At 43.5% G+C, this 21,902-nt stretch overlaps 1 protein-coding gene across 4 annotated transcripts in view; it reads left to right on the forward strand.

Annotated features, from left to right (window-relative positions):
* Positions 1–5: 5 nt before the first annotated feature.
* Positions 6–21,902, forward strand: part of LOC307248117 (rho-associated protein kinase 2-like) — a 33,928-nt gene continuing 12,031 nt past the window's right edge. For all 4 annotated transcript variants that reach the window (XM_080024369.1, XM_080024371.1, XM_080024372.1 and 1 more), the window contains exons 1-15: positions 6–586; positions 5,623–5,704; positions 6,201–6,301; positions 7,362–7,499; positions 8,113–8,373; positions 11,394–11,538; positions 11,731–11,869; positions 13,321–13,412; positions 15,705–15,864; positions 16,592–16,688; positions 16,780–16,859; positions 18,405–18,453; positions 20,178–20,313; positions 20,751–20,842; positions 21,079–21,325. In XM_080024369.1, coding sequence (XP_079880495.1) covers positions 491–586; positions 5,623–5,704; positions 6,201–6,301; positions 7,362–7,499; positions 8,113–8,373; positions 11,394–11,538; positions 11,731–11,869; positions 13,321–13,412; positions 15,705–15,864; positions 16,592–16,688; positions 16,780–16,859; positions 18,405–18,453; positions 20,178–20,313; positions 20,751–20,842; positions 21,079–21,325 — 1,915 coding nt within the window. In that variant the 5' untranslated portion in view covers positions 6–490. The remainder of the gene's footprint in view (positions 587–5,622; positions 5,705–6,200; positions 6,302–7,361; positions 7,500–8,112; positions 8,374–11,393; positions 11,539–11,730; positions 11,870–13,320; positions 13,413–15,704; positions 15,865–16,591; positions 16,689–16,779; positions 16,860–18,404; positions 18,454–20,177; positions 20,314–20,750; positions 20,843–21,078; positions 21,326–21,902) is intronic.

The raw sequence follows: 21,902 nt of genomic DNA on the forward strand, positions 1-21,902 counted from the left end.
TACACCACAAAACTGACTGATTCTCAATATCTGGAGAGGAGCCTTTTTTTTAATTGTTATTTTTGTCCCCTCGAGAGAGAGAGCTACCCCCGGGAAGCTTGCGATCGGGGGAAATGCGCTTCTGCGAGACGCACCTGGAAGGAGAAGCAGCAGAAGCGTGCGTGTGAAGATCCGCTCCTCCGATCGGGTTATTTGTGACACTTCTCGTCTGTGATCGCGCTTGGGACAACCCAGCAGAGGTTTTGAATAATCCACCCCGACCCAGTTTCAAGGAGATCTGTGGTTTCCCCCACGAATTACCGAGATGGCGTTTTAGTCCATTATAGCCGGGGGGGACGAGGTGGAGAGCGACGGTCGAGACACACACACACACACACACACAGGTGTTTTGCCTGGCTTTCCTTCCGTGGGTTTAAATTAAACTTCGTTTATTTTTATTACTATTATTATTATTATTATTATTACTATTACCAGTACTACTACTATCATAATGCTCGGAGCGGAGAGGAGACTGGAGACCCGGCTTAAAAAGCTGGAATCCACGTTGAGGGACCCGAAGTCGGCACTGAACCTGGAAACCCTGCTGGTGAGTGTTAAAAAGGGACACTGTGATTCACTGACACACTTTGTTCGTGCACTGTGGTTTGTGGGTACATTTGTCAATACAGTACACAAAAAGAAAATACATGAACACCATAAAGTCTGAATCTTCCAACTTATTTATGTATTTTTTGGGGACATTACTCGTATTCGTATTGTTTTATTTCTCCCACGAATACTTGTAACTTCTTGTAACTTTGCCAACTGATCAATATTATGTTTTCCCAATTGGTCGTGTTTTACGAGGCAAATAACACATACGTATTATGACTATTTAAAACAAGAAAATACAGTAGTTTGACTGAAATTGAGTGAGCACATTGTGATTGGTTGAGACGGCAGTGGGCGGGGCTAAAGGGAAAACCCCCTCTTTTAACTGGAGGATATTTTGTGTAGTTTGTGGTGTTTTTGTAGTTTATTTATATATTGAGTATATTTGTTTCTTCATAATTTGCCAATTTGGCTGATTCAAATGACCTACATCGATATGCGGTCCCCCCGGGATGCCAGTTGAATAGCTTTGATAGAGGCCTATCTACCTTTTTAAGGACAATAGATTCCCCAATATACTGTATATAATAATAAAAAATACAATAATAATAATCTTTCAGTTGTATAGTACTATCAGAACATTCAACTCAAAGGTCTTTACATTTATTTGTGAAAATAAAACAACCAAAATGCACTTAATAAAATCAGCGAATTATTTTCAATCGTTATTTCTCTCAAATTATTGGTCTCTTGAATTATTAGTCTTGGAACCACTGCAAAAAATAACCCTCTCAATTGTCTAGGGCCATTGGTTTTTGAGCCTCATGGGATGTCTTAATGTCAATGAGAGCTCCATTACCATTTATTCATTGGAACGTCATATTTTTCCATCCACTTTGACCCCCCTGACATGTGTGACCTAATTATGATGTATCTTAAGATGGTACCTGAGCATAAAAACATATTTTCTTTCATTTCTAGCAGAGATAAATAGAAATGCAGACACTTGCCTTGGCTGTGAAACTGTGCTTTCCAGTTTGTGGCCTCAAACCTTACAGTTAACAGGCCGCCACAAAAAATAGTTTCAACATATAAAACATTTCACCACTGCTGCAATTATGGCCAATCGTGGCGGTTTTGGTTTTCTTCTTCTTCTTCTTCAAGGCAACGGTAACAATACACTACAAAACGTGTAGCCGGTAAAACACATTTTCTCAGAGGATGTGAAATGTTCGCACTCATGGTCCTGGTCCAGGTCAGCAAACTTGAGGAAACGTTTTTTAAGATAGCTGGATGGGTGGATGCAGAGGGAGGAAAATTCCTTTTCAAGTCAACTTGCATCACTTCTTTTCAGCCGTTAGTGAAATCCACACGCTACAGAAATTACCATCAATTCAAAGTGTGATTAGATTAGATTCTAATGGGATTAGAAACAAGGACCATTGACCAATTTGGCCTGATTGATATAATTAATGGTTGTTAGTCCATGTAGACCATTATCACTTTAGAAACTACCTTTTGGTGATTGTGGGATGGGCGGCTGTTTTCGGCCCCAATCAAGAGATCCGCCAAACATTGGGGCCCTTTTTTTTTTTTTTTTTTTAACAATGGCTGCCATGCGTTCTAATGCGGGGACAGACTTCCCCGGCAGGAAGATGAGGTCACATCCAGGAATTGACGCCGGAGAAAGGCCTCACGGTTCTATTTCCTGTTTGTCCACACGTAGGTGGACCAAGGAGGATGTTTTTTTGAAGTTTTTGAGTTTTTGAGGTTTTTTTCCGGACAATGGCGGATTTAGTCGGAATATGCCATATTAAGATGTCCAGAAATTATTTATGAGATTATATTTTAAATTAATATCAAATCCACCAAAAATGTATGTTCCTGGAAGAGACATGTTTTTTTGGGGGGGGGGGGGGGGTTTAACCCAGCCGCTAGCCAAAAGCAAAATCTGTGTATATAAAAGTGAAAGCCATTGATAGCTGTAAACTTTATCCATACATATTTATTTGGCCTGAATGAAGAAGTCACATAGAAGTGATGAATGTCCATTAACCTCAGTCTGTTGTGAGATTATACTAATGGGTGGATGACAAAGGCTAGTTGCGCCGAGTTGACAAAAAATGGAATGCATTATGGATCATTCATCTGATGTGGAATCAACTTTTGGATATTTCGAGACTTAGATTTGTACTGCGTTTTGTAGTCCTGAAGGTATTACTGAACAGAGTATTCATTCATGTCCATGGGTGTGCACGAAGAATGGTTGCTTTTCATATGCAAATGAAATAGAAATTTGGATTTGCACAAGATTCATGGTTCAACCTCACACACAGAGCGCCACTGTTGTGAAGAATTTGTTGTCATGTTCTGGCACAAAAGCATCATGATGTTATTATCATAAACACATACAGATAAATCAGGTTATGCAGGTCTTCTGAACCGATACGTCAACTTTCCGTTCTATTTTCTGTTCACTTATTCGCTATTTTAATTCTGTTCATCTGTGAATGTGGGAATGCAAGTCAGTCATAAAGGAAGGAATATGTATGTATGTATGTATGTATGTATGTATAAGGGATGCAACGGTACACGGTATGTTATCGAACCGTTCGGTACGCCCCTACGATTCAATAAGCGCACGTGAACCGCGGTATGACGGTAGCGGCGTAAAAGTCCACGGGACGCGTTGGCGCAGCTTGCGGGCGCGGCGTGGCGTGCAGGAGGTGCTGCTTCCTATTGAATCCACGAGTGCATCTCCATGAGACGCGCAGTATTTCTCTAATTTTGCTCGAGAGGTCTTTTGTTTTTTTTTGTTTTTTTTTGTCAACTGCGCGCGGCTACGCAGCCTTTTCGATAGAAACACCAGATAAAACTACATAGAATGTTTTTGTAAACAGTGCAATCAAACCAGATGTCCAGTGGGGAAATTACCCCGTTGGATGGGCGTGTCCCTCTTTATTACGAACTCCTTTTGAACGATTCTTTTGCAGGGCCGAAGGGAACCGAGTGTCGCAGGGTGATGAGCCCTTGTATTTGTTGTGAAGTTTTACAGTTTTATGTCGTGTTTGTTTAAGTCGCAGTCTCCTGCCACCGTCAAAAGTTTCCCCCCTCCATGTAAAATATATCCTATGCCCCTCCCTCGCCGGGCGGCGACCTGGCTGAAAAGGGAGCGCACCCACTGTCACGTCAGGTTCACAAAGCGAAGGAACACACGCACCGGTCTGACTGTGAGGTCTTATTTTACTATTATAATGTGTGAAAAATACTGTATTTACCTGTTCTACATATAAAATTACCAACTATATTTCAGTTTTTTTGTGTAACATTTAAAAAAAACAAACAAAAAAAACACTTGAAGTTGACCCCCCCCCCCACACACACACACACAGTCATACACACAGAGCATTAGACTAGTTATTTATGGCGGCCTACGATAAAAAGATTTACACCTTTTTACCTTTTTTTAATTTTTTGAAAATATTTTCTTAAATATAACCGTACTGAAACCTTACAGTTACCGTGACCCCAAAACCTTGATTTCCAACCGAACAGTGAGCCCAATGTACCGTTGCATCCCTAGTATCTATGTATCCATGTATGTCGTACTTCCATTATCTCGAACCGTTCATCCTATCTACTTCACACTTGGCAGGTGTATTGTTGGGGACCCAAGGTTGTGCAGTGTCAGATTTAGTGCAATTTGGACATGCGGCACGTGTAATATTACAAACTTTCAATAAACAGCGGGCCAGCAGGTGCGGGGCTTCAGGGCTCAAAGAGTCACAAAGAGTGTCTTTCCCCCCGTGTATGGTTTTAACCGACAGTTTTCTCTTCCATTATGGAACACAGGACTGAATCATTGACATTTTTAAAAATTGTGCCATTAAAATATCTTAGAGAGTCTTACATTTTGAACAGGCATGCACTAGTTTGATATAAATAACCCCCAAATACCTAGACCTTTTCTTGCCTTGGACTTGGGTAATTTAGTCCTCAGTAATTATTTTCCGTTTGTGACTCGAAGATCCACTGTTTTGCGCAGAGTGACTCCAGACCTCCCAAGTCATTTAAAAGATTTGTTAGCAACCAACAAATTCTTTGAGCGTCGTGTAAGTTGAGCATCGTCGCTGAGTTAAAGCTCTGCACCCAAATGCACACACATACACAGTCACGCACCAGAAAAGCATGTAAAGTGAACCTGGAGCTCCAAGAATTCTCCGTTAACGTCTGAGCCCTGGTGGGATGAGCTATTTGTCCCACAATAGCCCGCCAGCCTCAGGTCTATTTCCATCTACATGGGGACATCTCTCCCCTACTCCCGCTATTTAAAGGCTCAGAATTGTTCCACCAGGCCTTGGGGCCCAGCCACCCATCCACCCACTCGTATGACCGCAGACCTACAGATAGTCAGGAGTTTCCCCTCTCTATTGACTTTATTTGACCTATGTTTTGAGAGGGACATGCTAGGTCCTTGAACCACACCCAAAACACTCACTCACCCATCCACCCACCCACCCACCCGCTCACCCACCCGCTCACACTTGTGGACTTGGTCGACTCTTGTGCGTCGGTTTTGTGTGAAACTCCACACCCTGGATTTTGAAGACCTATGAAGGACCATGTGACGGTAGAGACTGACCTTCCCCACTATCCCTCTCTGGGATCGCCTGTTTGAGTGGGATTGACTTCTGTGTATCTAGGGCCTTTGACCGTTGAAGGGTGGATAGTTTAATCAAAATTTTGAACAACCTTAAACTTCTTCAGACTTTATATCACGTATGATTGCGTTGTATTCATTCTGCCCTTTTCAGATTCAGGATTTAGGACTCCCCTTGGGCAGGGCACTACATTGAGTGCAATTGAAGCCAAAAAAGGTGTATTATTTCCATGCTCTGTCTTACTCACAGGTAACATAAGTGTAAAATCACTATGAGGAATGCAAAAACTCAGATGGAACCCAGAGGGAAAAACTTTCAAACCTTGTAATTTAGAAGAAATAATGCCCCCTCTCCCCTTTCTGTCTTTCAGGATTCCATGAATGCCTTGGCCCTAGATCTGGATTACCCAGCGCTGCGGAAGAACAAGAACATAGACGCCTTCCTCAACCGATGTAAGGGGACTGAAACATCCGATGCTATAGGTCACGGAAATGTTGACGAATAAAATGTAACTATTATGACCTGTTGTTAAAGAATACACAAATCTGTTATTTGGGAAGTCTATGAGAGAAATCCCCGTCTAGATGTTTGTATAGTTTGAAAAAGACTAAGTACTTCAATAATTCTTCACTCTTGGTCCTGAAGTCGATGAGATAACTAATGTACTCATTGAGTGTTATGTCGTGATAAAGTGGTCAAAATATTATTGTAACTAAACAGCACTATTTATGATTTAGATGTGCCACTATGACTGTTTGGGTTATATTGGCGTGTTTTGACTGACGTTTGTTGGGGCAGACCAAATGTGTCGGTCTCACACCTATGTGTATATCTACTTTGTCCAGCTGAGATGAAGCCGTAACAACCCAATCCCCCCCCAACCTTAGATGACCGCCCCTTTTTGATCCAGTTGGTCAAAGGTTTGACCCTTTTGTGTTTTTCGTACAGATGAGAAGACGCTGGGCCGCCTTCGAGAGCTGCAGGTGAAGTTGGATGACTTTGACAAAGTCAGGCTGATCGGGAGAGGGGCCTATGGGGAGGTTCAGCTGGTGAGACCATGACCATGGCCGTTCGCTTTCTTGTTTGTATTGTCTGCATTCGTTGGTGGTAGAAATTGAGCATAGGCTGTTAAGCCATCAAATCAAGCTGAAATGCGTAAACCCATGAATTAAAGTAGAGTTATTCTGATGCAATGCCACTGGAAGCATGCAAACTACTTGCAAGCGTTGTTATCCACGGCCGAGAAATCTGCAAAAATAACAATACAATGAAGGTTTGTCGATCTAGCTCGGCTAATTTTAGGTCACATTGTGAGCCAAAACAGTGATTCTTAAAGATGAAGGTCCAGGTTCTTTCTTATTGTGTTGTAAGTAGAGTGTTTTCTGGTGTCGTGTTTTGGAGACGAGTCGAGGCAGGTCTGGTGTGTGGGAGAGGGAGAGATTTCTGCCGCGTGAAGTCTTCTCTGCAGGCAGGAATCACTGTGGGTGTGTTGGATTATAGGAGTTGGGGGTGGGGGAGATGGGTTTGTCCTCCAGTCTTGTGTGAGCATGCCTTTTCAATGGGTGTGTGCCTAGTCATATTAAGTGAGAACAAGTTCAGCCTTTTGTTTTAATTTTTCCAACTCTTGGTTCAATTGATTGGGTTGGATTAAGTGAGTGAGTGAGGGAGGATTTCCAGTGAATAGGATTCTCACGAAAATAATTGAACTCTGTCACAATTATTGATTTAGGCCGAAGAATGCAAAGTGTGGATCCCAAAAAGTGTTTTAGCCTAATTCTCTCAAATACTTATTCGAAGGTGAAATGCAAAGTGTGCATGAAAAAATAAATTTTATTAAAATCAATCACAATATGAAGTATGCCAAATGCCTGGGCCATTTTTTCTTGTATTTATACCACAGTATTTTTTTCAGTGAGTGGAAGAGTGGAGTGCTGGAGTGACTCCAGACCCCCACCCTCAAAGGTGTTTGCTATGAACCAATCGTTTGCGATTGGTTCATAGCAACTTGCAGCAATGCAGTGCTTGCGTCTTGCAGCACTTCTCTCTCTGACATTATCTCGGTCACCTGACATGTTCCCTGCTGTGCCGTTATTCATGTTTGCTCCCCAGGTCCGCCACAAAGCCTCACAGAATGTCTACGCCATGAAGCAGCTCAGCAAGTTTGAGATGATCAAGCGCTCCGACTCAGCCTTCTTCTGGGAGGAGAGAGACATCATGGCCTTCTCCGACAGCCCCTGGGTGGTCCAGGTGTGTGGAGCACAAAGCTTGGCCAGTAGACGCACACAGCAACACACACAAAAAGCGCTTTATTACACAGCTCTATGGAATACTCAAGTCTGATTGGTGAATAGCAGCAATCACTGGTCAGTTATTTCTGAATAATGCCCTCTGTGTCATTATCCATTAGCTGGGAGCTACATCTTGTGTAATACATCTATGCCGTGTAATAAGTGGAACAATGTGCAGCCAGCCGCTCATTATTGCAAACTAGTCCCTTCGCAGTGATACCAGACCTGATAACCCTGTTAGAGTTATCTTGCAAACATGACCGGCTGGCTGCACATTATCCTCTATTTATTCTTATGAGCTGAACTTATTTATTTACAGAAACACACTAAAAGATGAAACTTAAAGATAGAGGTTGCCAGGAAGACAGAATCTTTTACTAAAAGCCTGATCTGCCACAAAGCGATCCATTTTATTGCTCAAATACATGGTTATAATATGCGATGAGTATGATCTGATAAGGAACACCTACTTAATGGGTGGCATTAAGTAGGTGTTCCCATTTATTTAATTGAAATTTCCCATTTAAACTCTTAAGGCCACCTCGGTACTGACCCTCTCCACGTTCCCCCAGCTGTGCTGCGCCTTCCAGGACGACAGCCATCTCTACATGGTGATGGAGTTCATGCCGGGCGGCGACCTAGTGACACTCACCATGAACTACGACATGCCTGAGAAGTGGGCGCGTTTCTACACGGCCGAGGTGGTGCTGGCGCTGGATGCCATCCACTCCATGGGCTTCATCCACCGCGACGTCAAGCCTGACAACATGCTGTTGGACCGCCATGGACACCTCAAGCTGGCTGACTTTGGCACCTGCATGAAGATGGATTCGGTGAGTTGTGGGTACTTGGGTCATGGACCTTATTGGTCAACAATAGAAGACATCAAAATGTCTTCTTTTGTTTTAATAGATGGATAGCTATAGGTCGGGGGGAGAAAAAAAAATCCCGGAAATTGTGCACGGAAAGCATGAGGGGAGGGTTAAGCTGCCATCCGTGAAGCGGCTGGGGAGGTACGGGCCTTTTTTTTGTTTCATTCAATTAGAAAGCGTAAATAAAAAATACTAGGGCTGGGAATCATCAGTCTGAAGCCCGTCGGTCGACTGAGATTCTTCAAGTCGAGCAGTGTTTTTATTTTTATTTTTCTTGTCAGTCAAGTGTCCATTACAGTAAAAGGATAAAACAGATATAAGCTTACAAAATGCACAGGAATAACATTTTCATCATGTGTGTGAATTGTCAGCATCCGGACACAGAGCCGAACACGACTCTCGGTGCGCCCTGATGGTGGAGAGCAACACGGACAGCCATGTCCTGTTCCTTCAAAAAAACAACAAAAAATAGTGTGGGGATGGGGCAGGGAGAAGTGAGGCATGACTCATAGACTCATTCACATTATTTTCTGTGCATTACGCATGGAGAGGGGGTGATCGGGGAGAGAGTCATGGAGAAAGTGTCCCCCTTATGCATGGTTTCGTTCCATACCCTGGGCTTCATTTGTTTCAGATCCTGCCTGAACATGTTCTGGGACCTCTGAAATTGGGACTAGCTCCTATTTAATTGGATCCGGTACCTCTGCACAAGCTGCGGAGCTGTGGCACGAGCTGTAAGCTTGCGTTCCCCATTTCTCCCAACAAAACAAATAGAAATAGTCTGTTTTTAGATTGTTATTTTTTAGGTCTGTACCCGACTCAGAATTTTGTCAGTCGAATCAGATTTGCACCGGTCTCCCTCTCCGACGGTACAGATGACTAGTGATGGGGTGCCTGCGATCAGCACCAGAACAGTGTTTTTATTTTAGTCTCCTTACGGTACGAAACATGTCGGTATGGAACAGAACCATTCGTAATGGGGACACTTTCTCCTTGACTCTCGCATTTAGACAATTTACACATAAAAAAAATGTATTAATGATTGCCCTTATTTATAATTCCTCATTGATATGTTATCCCTTTGCATTTTGTAAGCTTCTGTTTTATGCTGTTATTGTAATGCACACTGACTGAAAAAAAAACGACTGCTCGACTTGAACAATCTCAGTCGACTGACGGGTTTCCGAACTGATGATTCAATTTGTTGAGTTTTACGGGGCAGCCCTAGTATTTTTTATTTCCTAATTGAACCAAACAAAAAAAGCCCTGTGCGCCCCGTGCCGTGACACACATGGCAGCTTAACCCCCCCGCCCCCCGTGCGTTCCGTGCATAGTGCATATGTTCCATGTCATTTCTTCTCTCCCCAAGCCGCCGGATCTGCAACCTCTCTGTGTTTTGACACCTCCTGATTTACAAATGAAACACTGTACATACACACATGTTTCGTTCTGTAAGGAGACATAAAATTAAAACACTGTTCTGGCACAGATTGCGGGCACCCTATCGCTAGTGCGCGCATCGTCTGTACTGTTGGAGAGGGAGACAGGTGCGAATCCGATTCGACTGACAAAATTTGGAGTCGGCTCCCGACCTAAAAAATAACAATCTAAAAACACTATTTCTATTTGTTTTGTTTGAACAAAACGGTGAAGGTAGAGCTTGCAGCTCAAGCCACAGCTCCGTGGCACAAATTAAGCCAGATAGTCAGATAGCTGGATGGATGGATGGATGGATGGATGGATGGATGGATGGATGGATGGATGGATGGATATACTTTATTCATCCCCGGAGAGAAATTTCAGTATTATAGCAGCTTAGATCAAAAACAATAGTCAATAATAATAAAGTAATTCAAATAGAAATGGCAATTGTAACACAGCTAAATTTTGTTCTATAAAAGATAACGTAAAACTAAAATCTAAAAACGTATTGATAAAAATAAACCTAAAAATACATACATACAACAAAATGTATCCTAAAATTTCAATAAGAGAAAAACAATGGCAATGGCATAAACCTAAAATTAGCAAAAAACAATAAAAAAAAACAAAATTAACAATATACTCATTAAATAAACTTAAAAGTAAACATAAAAATGCCTGTGTACAATACACCAAAAAAAACAAAAAAAAAAAACACCAATTAAAATCTAGATCCACAATTCACATTCTGACAAAAACGGCAGTTGTGTTCGGATTCCAAATTGATTCAAATGCAGTATTTGGCTCTTAAGAGAGGATTCATGATCAATACATTAGAATTAGGCTGATGTGGCAGACTCTGATTGGTTGAGTGAAGTAACTGCAGGTGATTGAAGTCTCTAAACGATAACTACGCGCTCCATGCCGCCTCAGCTCTGGGCTCCAAAGCGACACCGTGTGGCCAGAGCGTGACGTGCATCTCGCCGCGGCGCCGGTGCGTCAGGTTGTTTTGGAGCGTCCCGGGGCGGCAGGGCTCATGATGCGAGACAGCACATTTACACCGCCGCTCCCACGCCTGAATTGCGGTTTACCACCCACCCCACTCCTTCTGTGGTCTGGAGATTTCAAAATGGATGGAAACAAGCATCTAGGCCGAGAACGGCATTGGGGAAGTTGATTTAAAAAAAATAAATAAATAAAGTTAAAATAAAAAAGTAAAACAGATATGAAATAGATTTATTCAACACAAAATAGTGCAAGTGGTGGACTTGGTGCAAAAATAGTCTAAAAATAAATAATAGTTATGTTATGTTAGTTATAATACTTTTTTGTTTGAAAATGGGTAAATTGTTTTTTTAATTTTTTTTTTTATAATGGATAAAAATCCACCAATAGGCCGAGAACGGCATGGAGTTTTGTTACTCAATTAAGAAAAAAAATAAGAAAATAATATCCATATATTACAAAATCTACAGTCTACAGTATAAAACTATTTTCCATGTCTTTTTATAGTTATAAACAAAGGCTCTTATTCCTCTCTCTCTCTTTCTCGCCTTCAGAAGGGCATGGTGCACTGTGACACAGCCGTAGGCACCCCGGACTACATCTCCCCCGAGGTGCTCAAGTCCCAGGGGGGCGACGGTTACTATGGCCGCGAGTGCGACTGGTGGTCCGTGGGCGTCTTCATCTTCGAGATGTTGGTTGGTGAGTGAAGTTTGTGCCAGCCCGGCTCGCCCCAAATTTCTCCTTTTTATTAATCAATTAATTAATAAATAAATAAATAAATAAATTGATTAAAACAATATATATATAAAATAAAATAAAATAAAATCCTTCCATTGGACCAGCAGTCTTTCCATCTCTCGTCTTTAATCGATCAGTAATTCTCACTCGTAGGTGAGACCCCATTCTACGCAGAGTCCCTTGTGGGAACGTACGGGAAGATCATGGACCACAAGAACTCCCTCTTCTTCCCAGAGGACGTGCAGATGTCCCGGGATGCCAAAGACCTCATTTGCGCCTTCTTGTCCGACAGGTGCTGCATTGTTGATAAAACACACCGACATAGACATGCCTAACACTTGAATCATGTCAAAATATTTTCAGAGGAAGTACACCTGGGAAATTCCATTGTTTCTGTCACAGGAGTATGTATGTATGTATGTATGTGTGTGTGTGTGTGTGTGTGTGTGTGTGTGTGTGTGTGTGTGTGTGTGTGTGTGTGTGTGTGTGTGTGTGTGTGTGTGTGTGTGTGTGTGTGTGTGTGTGTGTGTGTGTGTGTGTGTGTGTGTGTGTGTATAAATTTTTTATTTTTATATATAAGCTTTGACACACATTTTGGTTGTGATGTGATAGCTACAGCTCTTTATAGCTCTTTAAACCCCACTGAAAATACACTATAATCATTACCAATTAAAAGTTATTAATTCTCTCTGCGTTAACTATAAGCCTCTTTTTCGACTTTTCACAGCTTTTATTTTTTATGTACTATATAGCTTTACTTTCATGGTTTAAAAAAAAGGGAATTTCAGCAACCTTTAGTTTCCTGTTTGTCATATTATTATAACGCTGGTAGTAGCCTGAGCTTTGTAAGGGAATGTGTGTGTATGCGGGTATGAGCGTGGAGACCACTTCCTGTTTACATATGAAAGCCCCGCCCCCAAACCCCAGCGCTCCAAGCCCAAGCACAGAACGCTCTTTTTCTGTGGGGGCTGAGCACAGAGCAGTCTTTCATTCACCATCTCTCACGTTTATTTACTTTCTCACTCGCTCTCTCGTATGAGTCCGCGGAACGAACACACACACACACACACACACACACACACACACACACACACACACACACACACACACACCTTGCAATGAGCCTGTACACTGCTCAACCCACAGATTCACTCATTGACTTGACTACTCAACCCTGCAACCACCATGTCCTCACTCTCTCTCTCCGTCCTGCTCGTCCACCTGCTTTTCATTTAGCTTTCCATTTGTAGTTCTTCCTCCTCCTCTTATTCACGGGGCCATTTTCCATATCCCCATTTTCTCTCTCTCTCTCTCTCTCTCTCTCTCTCTCTCTCTCTCTCTCTCTCTCTCTCTCTCCCCGCCTCGTTCTCCTGTTGCCCCTCGACCAGTTCCAGAAGGTCCCACACGTGGCAGGCCCCCAAACTGCCACACCTCCCTTCCAGCCTTGTCACAGTCACAGCAGAAGGAGGAGAGAGCAGTAACAAGATAGAGAGAAGGCAGGGAGGTAGAAAGCGCAGTGTTGTATGTAGCAGGCGTCCCCTGAGTCGCACCCTCTCACAGTTTTTTTTTTTTTTTGTTGTTTTTTTTGGGAGGGGGGGGGTACTTTGCTAGTTAACCCAGGTCATGCAGCCGCCTGCCCTGGTCAGTTGAGGAGCTGTGGTCACCAATTTTGGGAATGTCTGGTTGGTTGGGGTGTGATGCCCTGAAACCCACTTGACCACCGGGTGTCATTGCTGTTCGCAGGGAGGTGCGTCTGGGGCGCAGCAGCGTTGATGAGATCCAATGCCACCCCTTCTTCAAGAACGACCAGTGGACCTTTGACACCATCCGAGACAGTAAGTTTTTGTTTTGCGGGCAGGGTATTTAAGGGATTTGATGTGCTACCTGAAGAAAAATCTGTTTTTCCCTTTTAGCACAATCACAATCAGTTAAATGCTTAAAAACAGTTGTGTGTAATAAATGTGTACAGTAATAAGTGCATTAATGCACATTCAGCTGGTCGTTATTGCAAAAGAACGCCCTTCAGAGTCATCCAAGACCCTGATTGCCAAATCGGGGGTTATTTTGTGATATGTGCGGCTTGCTGCACATTATCCCTTACTTATTGAATGGGTAGTAGTGCTGCTAGTTGGGATGTCATCTCTTTTCAGGCCACTTGGTTATGGATAACTCTTCATTTAACTCTGTAGGACACCACCCCTTGCAAAGAGCCTGTACACTGCTGAACCCATATAATGTGTTGAACAAGATTATTTGACACATGATGCAATAACACCACGAAATAACAACCCCTGGAGAGCATCTCTAGGAATCATACTGGCCCCATATGGGCAGATGTCTTGGTCCTGTGCTCCTTAGTAGGTAAAACGTGACACTAACACCATTAATGATGCTGCCAGTACTAAAAACAACCTACAGGTGGCCGATCACGTATCTGTACCCACCAAATGGTTTGTGCTGTGTTGTGTGCATATTATTATGCAAATGTTCCACAGTGACCTGTTGTATCACGTGAAACCCCAAACCACTAAATTCAGTGTTCTCTGATCCATCGTTGGGGAAACGAGAGAGGAAGTGAGCAAAGGGGAGGAGAGGGGGAAAAAGGAAAGGGGACACATGAAGAATTTCAACAGGACCTCTGTCTCTGTTTATAATTACATGCAGGCTCATTTTCCCTTCTCGCTCTCTCTCCCTCGCTCTCTCTCTCTTCACCTGGCTCTCATTAAGAGAACACACATAACTTCTGATCAGAGCCTGGCGGTCTTACGCCAAACCACTTGTGTGTGTGTGTGTGTGTGTGTGTGTGTGTGTGTGTGTGTGTGTGTGTGTGTGTGTGTGTGTGTGTGTGTGTGTGTGTGTGTGTGTGTGTGTGTGTGTGTGTGTGTGTGTGTGTGTGTGTGTGTGTGTGTGTGTGTGTGTCGCCTTCTGTGGTCGGGCTCCACACTTTCGCTACCTAGCCGAGATGCTCCCCTCCAACATCAAAGTGGGCACTCTTCCCGAAATAAAGCCCCGAGGATGTGTGTGTTGGCAAGGGACCCTGTTCTGTGATAGAATGAGTGATCCTTCCATGGATGGATGGATTGATGCAGGGGTAGAAACACAGCCTCCCCCCAGGGTCAGGCAGGGCAGGGTGTGCGGCCGGTGTGGGTCGGCCCTAATGAGAGGGAGAGGCGCCCCGAGATGCAGGGCTGCTCCCTCTCTCTCGCTCCCACTGTGGCCACGGCCGTCTGTCATTAAGGCCTCCCCGCTATCAGAGAGCATTCTGGGAAGTCGCGCCACAAGGCCCCTGCACGGAGCGTCTCTCTCTCTCTCTCTCTCTCTCTCTCTCTCGTGCGCCTCGCCGCAGTTTGGCTGTTTTTTTCCATCCTTGCCTTTTTAGTTTCCTTTATTTGTTTCATTCCTCTTGATTTATTGCCACCCTTCCCTCCTTCCTTGTATCCACCATCCTCTGAGCTATATTTGTAACGGCATTCAGTTGTAATGACTTCCTTGCCGCGAGCTTGAGTTAATCTGTCTTGGAAGAAGTGGATTCCAGACAACATAATAAGCATAAAGTTGTAGGTTAATGAAGCAGAGCAGTTTGACCCTTTTGACCATTGTTTGGCTTGGACGCATGGACTCTTTAAAAAGTGTGTGTGTGTGTGTGTGTGTGTGTGTGTGTGTGTGTGTGTGTGTGTGTGTGTGTGTGTGTGTGTGTGTGTGTGTGTGTGTGTGTGTGTGTGTGTGTGTGTGTGTGTGTGTGTGTGTGTTAAGACTAGGTGTGTGAAAGACATCAAGTGTGTGAGGTACAAAGCGGGTACTGTAGGGAAGGAAAGGAGTGGTGTTCGTCTCACGCCAGCTCGCCACAAGCACGATTGCTTGTACGACCGGCCACTGGCACGGCGCACGCTCAAAACTCAATCTCCGAAAACTCACGGATTATCGACACCTACTTGTGCTAGTTGAGAGATCTCCAGGTCCATGGTTCATCTTTTTGTCCATGGTTATGTTCCATAGATCGTCTAGGATCCATCCGACGGCCAGTTCACCAAAGTATCTTCCCCTTTCACACCCCCCCCCCCCTCCGCTGTTTCCACTTCTTCCACTCTTTCTCCCTCCCTCTCTCTCTCCCTCTCTCTCACTCCCAGCGGTGGCTCCCGTCGTGCCGGAGCTGAGCAGCGACGTCGACACCAGCAACTTTGATGACATTGAGGATGACAAAGGCGACGGCGAGACCTTCCCCCAGCCCAGAGCCTTCGTGGGCAACCAGCTCCCCTTCGTCGGCTTCACTTACTTCAAGGAGAACCAGTAAGGGCTGCCTTCCATTTTTTCCAGTTTGCTCGCATTAACCTTCTTAGCCGATGTTTTTTGGGGACAATTGTTTACCAAACCCCAAATGTTTTGCTCTGTGCTTTGGGCTATATTTTTTTAAACATGGCTTGTTTTCGGCCTCTCTAAGGCCCTGTGTTTCTCTCAGGAAGCAGGTTTTTAAGGTCAGCGCAGTCCTGGAGAGGTTGGGTAGAAAAGCCCAAAGTTTCACACCCAAATTTAAAGCCCCTTTTTAAACCAGCCGGACACTGTGTGCCTGTTTCAGCTCAACACTACTGCCTTGTTCGCATACCTCTCCCAACTTAGCCACCTTTTCTTCTTCTCCCGATGGAGCTACTCGTCCCTGGCTCAAATAAGCAGAAGTAGGCACGCTCCGCATCGAGCGGAATAGTTTGGAGTCTCCATTCTGGTGTGCAACAACTTGTGTAGCCCATGTGCATGTAAATACTTCTTTTTATGGCGTTTTTATGCTTTACAAAGGCCGCTTGAGGTCAGAAAACGCTGCTCTTCAAAACGCTTAAGGGAGCAGCCATTCATTACGCTGCCTTGTGGGATATTCTTTTCTTGGCCGCCCGACTCAAGAAACTCGTCGCTTCTATGGATGTACGGGAGGGAAGTCTGTAGACAAGATGCTGCCACAGCTGGAAAAGAAGCCGCAGGTAAACAACACAACAAGGTACTCACCCTCCATGCTCTTCGCTTCCAGGCTGCTGAGTGGGAAGAAAGGCAGCTCTGTGGAGGATTCTGAAGACCGCCTGGAAAGCTCTGCAGAGAAGGAGGATTGCTCGGACTCTAAGGGAGAGGTAGGCTTTTCTGTAGGAAAGATTCGATTGGCAATGGGTGGTTTCTGGAGAATCAAAGGGTCAATTAGTGATGTTCCTCTGTCCGGTCAAGCTGAACAGCAAGCTGCATCAGCTGGAGGAGCAGCTCGACCATGAGATGCAGGCCAAAGACGAACTGGAGCAGAAGTGCAAGTAAGGTCACACTTTCATCAATGCTGATACCACCTATTAATACCACCTTTAGAACAGTGCTTTAAAGAGTAAATTAAATGTATTTTATTTTTTGATAATGGAAAATTAAGTTGTGAATCTACATGGTTCTATTACTGGTAGTACTTGCAATTACTAATACTAAGACCTCGGCCAGCAAAAACAGAGCAGTTTCTGATCTGAAAATGCCTTATCCATTAACCAGGACAGATATAACATTTTATCATGTTTTCAGATATGCCGAATTAATGACATTATTAGGTCTAAGCGTGCAGACGTTTGTATGTACAGTATGAGTTTTCTGATGATACCAAATATAACCACACATATTATGTATTCTCGACCTGTAAATGTATGAATGAAATTACGTTTTTTAAGAATCAGACAGTAATGCATCAATGCTGTCTGATTGCGACCTGCGTCAATTTTCAGACATTTTAGGGGACGTGTATGAGCTGATGAGCTAGAAATACTACAACATACTCTGACCCGTGGAGGCATGGACTCCACAAGACCTCTGAAGGTGTCCTGTGGTATCTGGCACCAGGACGTTAGCAGCAGATCCTTTAAGTCCTGGATGTTGTGAGGTGGGGCCTCCATGGATCAGGCATTGGACCCTAACCCCGGCCTGTTTTAGGCGTTTTTGGCGGTGGACAGGGGTCAGCATGGGCACTCTGACCGGTCCGTGGCTACGCAGCCCCATACGCAGCAAGCTGCGATGCATTGTGTGTTCTGACACCTTTCTATCACAGCAGCATGAACTTTTTCAACAATGTGTGCGATAGTAGCTCTTCTGTGGGATTGGACCAGATGGAACACCCCACAAGACCTGCCATTTTGGAGTTGCTCTGACCCAGTTGTCTATCCATCACAATATGGTCCTTGTCAAAGTCGCTCAGATCCTTACGCTTGCTCATTTTTCCTGCTTCCAACACATTCACTTCAAGATCTGAATGTTCATTTGCTGCCTAATATATCCCACCCCTTGACAAGTGCCATTGGAATGAGATGTTAGTCACTTCACCTGACATTGGTTTTAATGTTCTGGCTGATGGGTCAACAGAGAATGGCCAGACTAGTTCGAGCTGACAGAAAGGGTACGGTAAATCAGATAACTACTCTGTACAACTGTGCGTGTGCGCAGGTACGCGTGTGTGCGTGTGTGCAGGTATGCATGTGTGCGCGTGCCGGTTAATTTTCTTTCTGAGATTGAGAGATGAAAATATTTATTCTATCAGGCTTGTTATTGTCATATGAATTCTGCTCTCTCGGCAGATTAAAAAGTCTCAACTGCATTCTCGTTTAAATGAGTTATTGACTTTGAATTCTCAAGTGAGACTTGAGCCTGCCAAAGGTGGAGGATCAATCCCTTACTGTCTTTTTATTCAGCAAACCCAATTTAGAAGACACAAGACTATTGATTTCACTGGTCTCCCAAGTTCTTAAATTGACTGTCCATTAACTTCCACTTTTTCATGTTTCATGGATGTTTTTGCAAGTTTCTTATCAACTGCTCTTCCTCTCCAGAAATGCCACCTACCGCCTAGATAAGTTGGTCAAAGAGTTGGATGAGGAGGTAAGGAATTGGATGAAGGGGTTAAAGGGTTGATGTTGTTGTATTAAGAGAGCAGGATATCTAAATTCCGTACTTTTACCGTACTGACGGAATTATTTAAATAGTATGGACACAGTCTGTGTTATTCCATAACAAATGACACCTCAGTAGTTCCTTTTTGTCATGTATGGAAGGAATTCTATCTCACAATTCCCAAATGAAGTAAAAGAAAAGAAGACCAAATCCTACAATCCACAAATCTGTATTAAATTAAATTAAATACATGCATCATCATCATCTAAAGTATATGTGATAAAATATATTTACACTTGTTTTGTCACAACTTTCAATCCCCTAAACATGCATTTAAATGGTAAAATACAAATGCAAACTGATCCATCCATTTTAATTTGTTTAGATGATAAAAACGATGTGATGTGTAGGTAGAAGTGTTGTAGACGTGTTTGGATGGGGGGGGGGAATATATATATATATATATATATATATATATATATATATATATATATATATATATATATATATATATATATATATATATATAGTGTTTTGGAGTATTTATTAATAATTTTCCATTTGTATTTTCATTTATTTTATAATATATACAGTATATTTGGAGCCAAAGGTTTGTTGGGGTCTAGTTTTAGTTTTGATTTTAAGTTTCTATTCTTAAAGCAGTATACTGTATGTCCTATAAACTCAGTGTTTCTGGTGTCAAATATCAACATGAGTACCTCAAGAAGTATAATTTTGGAGCGATTCCCCAGGTTCAGGTGTTTGTTAGTAAGCATACAGGTTACTTAAGCCCCTTTTCCACTTGCATTTAAAGCCATAAATCTACCAGCAACATTTCGTATTGGTGTCATGTGGGAATGGGAGCCGGTGTTGATGTTCCGTAAAAGTAGTTTGGTCAATTTTCCCACTCATAAGTATCATCATTTCCGGCAAATTGCCGGAAGTGCTGTGAATGGAAGTATGTGGGAATGGGAGCAGTAACATGTCCCTAAAGTAGTGGCGGAGCAAAATCTTAAAAAAAAGCACAAATAATGGGTTGTTACAAATATTTATATCATACAAATATTTAAAGAATGATTTGTTTTCGGGGACAAAAAAAACACTCCGAAAAATGGCGAGTCCGAACCGTGGTGCTCAGCTGCAAAGACAAGAGAACTGAAACACATCGAGTCTCTATGGAGACAGGTATTTATATTCTAAAATCACATTATTTTTCTTCTTAAAAATACCACTCAGACCCTAGCCGTGTCTTTTACAGATAGGGGTGTGGTGCAGGAACATCCAGCACAAGCGCTTCACTTACACGCGGACGGGGAGCGGTAGAACGGGTGCAGAACGCTCTTTCTACAGAGGCAGAGCGAGAAGGGCAGGTTGAAAATGATCACACTGATCATTTTCATTGGGTTTAGGGTTATTGAGTCTGGGGATGGAGCTCTGGCCCCTCTCAGCCAACAGAGGGAAAAGTCCATGGGGCGGGGAGAGGGGGAGTGAAGCGCTGGTCTAAAAAAATTATGCTGTTGCCTAGTCTCCTGTGATATTAGACACATATATAAAATATATATATATATATATATATATATATATATATATATATATATTTATTTTTATTTTTTTAAATGATATCCAGCCCGTCAATAAAACAGGCCATTTTTAAGAAACGTTATTTTTTATTTAATTTTTTTTTGTGAACCCTGACTGCTTGTCTCCTGCAGATGAGCAGCAGGCAGGGTGTGGAGTCATCCCTGCGGCAGCTAGAGAGGGAGAGAGCACTGCTGCAGCACCAGAGCACCGAGAGCCTGCGGAGGGTGGAGCTCGAGGTGGAGCGCAAACGTAGCCTGGAGAACGAATGTGAGGGCCCCACCGCCGTTTGGACGCAAGAGTAGTTAAAGTGGCCATCCGCGAGAATGTGGGTTGTTGATGTTGTGTGGCGGACCCCGCCACCAACAATGGAAACAACATATATAAAGGAGCACACGCATATCATACATACATTGAATAGCTGTTTCTTATAAAATACCAGCTAAATAAAGTAGAAAATACGGGATTTTTTAAACTAAATAATCACATGGATTTGCACTTTAAAGTCTGATAGTAGTTCTTCACTCGCAATAAAAGTGTTGATTATCACTCTTTTGAAAAGGAAATGGCAAATGATAAACAAAAATGAGTGGGAAGGGTGTAGGAAGACTGACCTGCTCGTCCACTTTGGACGAGATGTTCTCCCAAACGGCATCCATCCAAACTTAAACCAACCTTGACTTTTCTCACTCCTTTTTTTGGCTCAGTGAACACCCTGAGGGACCAGCTGGAGGAGCTGAAGAGGAGGAACCAGAACTCCCAGATCTCCGCTGAGAAGAACATTCAGTTGCAAAGACAAGTAAGAAGAAACTCCTGTTGACCTTGAAAACAAAACCTCTAATACAATAACCTGACTCCAAAAACCTAGAAAAGTCCCTCTAGCTAGGGCTAAAAACAGATAACATATGTAAGTTGGAGCAACCACTGCCATGAAGAGTAAACATAGCAAAACAGGAAATTGCACACGGTCATGGAAATGTCCCTGAATGCTAATCTGTGTTTTTCCCCCTGATTCCTATTTCTTTCCATGTCCAGCTGGAGGAGGCCAATGCCGTGCTGAAGGAGGAGCAGGAGGCGGCAGGGCGGCTCAAGAGGGGCCAGGCGGAGGCCCAGAAGCAGGCTCATGGCCTGGAGGCCAGCCTCAAGGACATGCAGGACCAGTGCGCCCGGCTGGAGAGTGGCAAGATGGAGCTGGAGAAGCAGCTGGCTGCGCTGCAGACCGGGCTGGAGGCCGAGAGGAGGGACCGCAGCTTGGGGACAGTGACCATTGCCGACCTGCAGGGTCAGACATGGGGAATGTGAGGGAAGGGGCACCAGGGCGGTTACTATGTATTGAGGCAACTATTAGTTGACATGATCCCAACTTATTCGACTCACTCCATGGACATAAAATGGACACCATTTTGAGGTTCCTGTCTACTTCAGAAAACACCGATCATGAAAGGGTCTACTTTATTCTTAGATCCCCAAACAAAATGTACTTCCCCCTCATAACTTTAAGCAATAATAGTGCGTTGGTTAAGCTTTTTTCTTCGGTTCCAGCACAGGCAGAAACCACCGGCCTACTGTACATGCCCACAACAGAACAAAGGAGAATGGCACTGAACAGAAACTGGAGCTTAGGTTTGGCCAGGGCTATAAGATGGCGTTGGAGTGTTGTTTGGACCAAGCATGGGAAAAGATCTGATCATCTATGGAAACATCTGTTCGAAAGGCTCAGAGTGGCCTGGCGGAGGCCAGAAGTTGTTAAAAAAAAAAAAAAAGCCCAAAGTAAGAGCTGTGCCAGCACCTCTTGTGTGAGACCCTTTGTTTGAACATTCACATGCCTGGTTCCCTGCAAGTATCCAAAAAGGTCCACG

This window comes from Zeus faber (assembly GCF_960531495.2).
Source record: "Zeus faber genome assembly, chromosome: 2".
Lineage (NCBI taxonomy): Eukaryota > Metazoa > Chordata > Actinopteri > Zeiformes > Zeidae > Zeus > Zeus faber.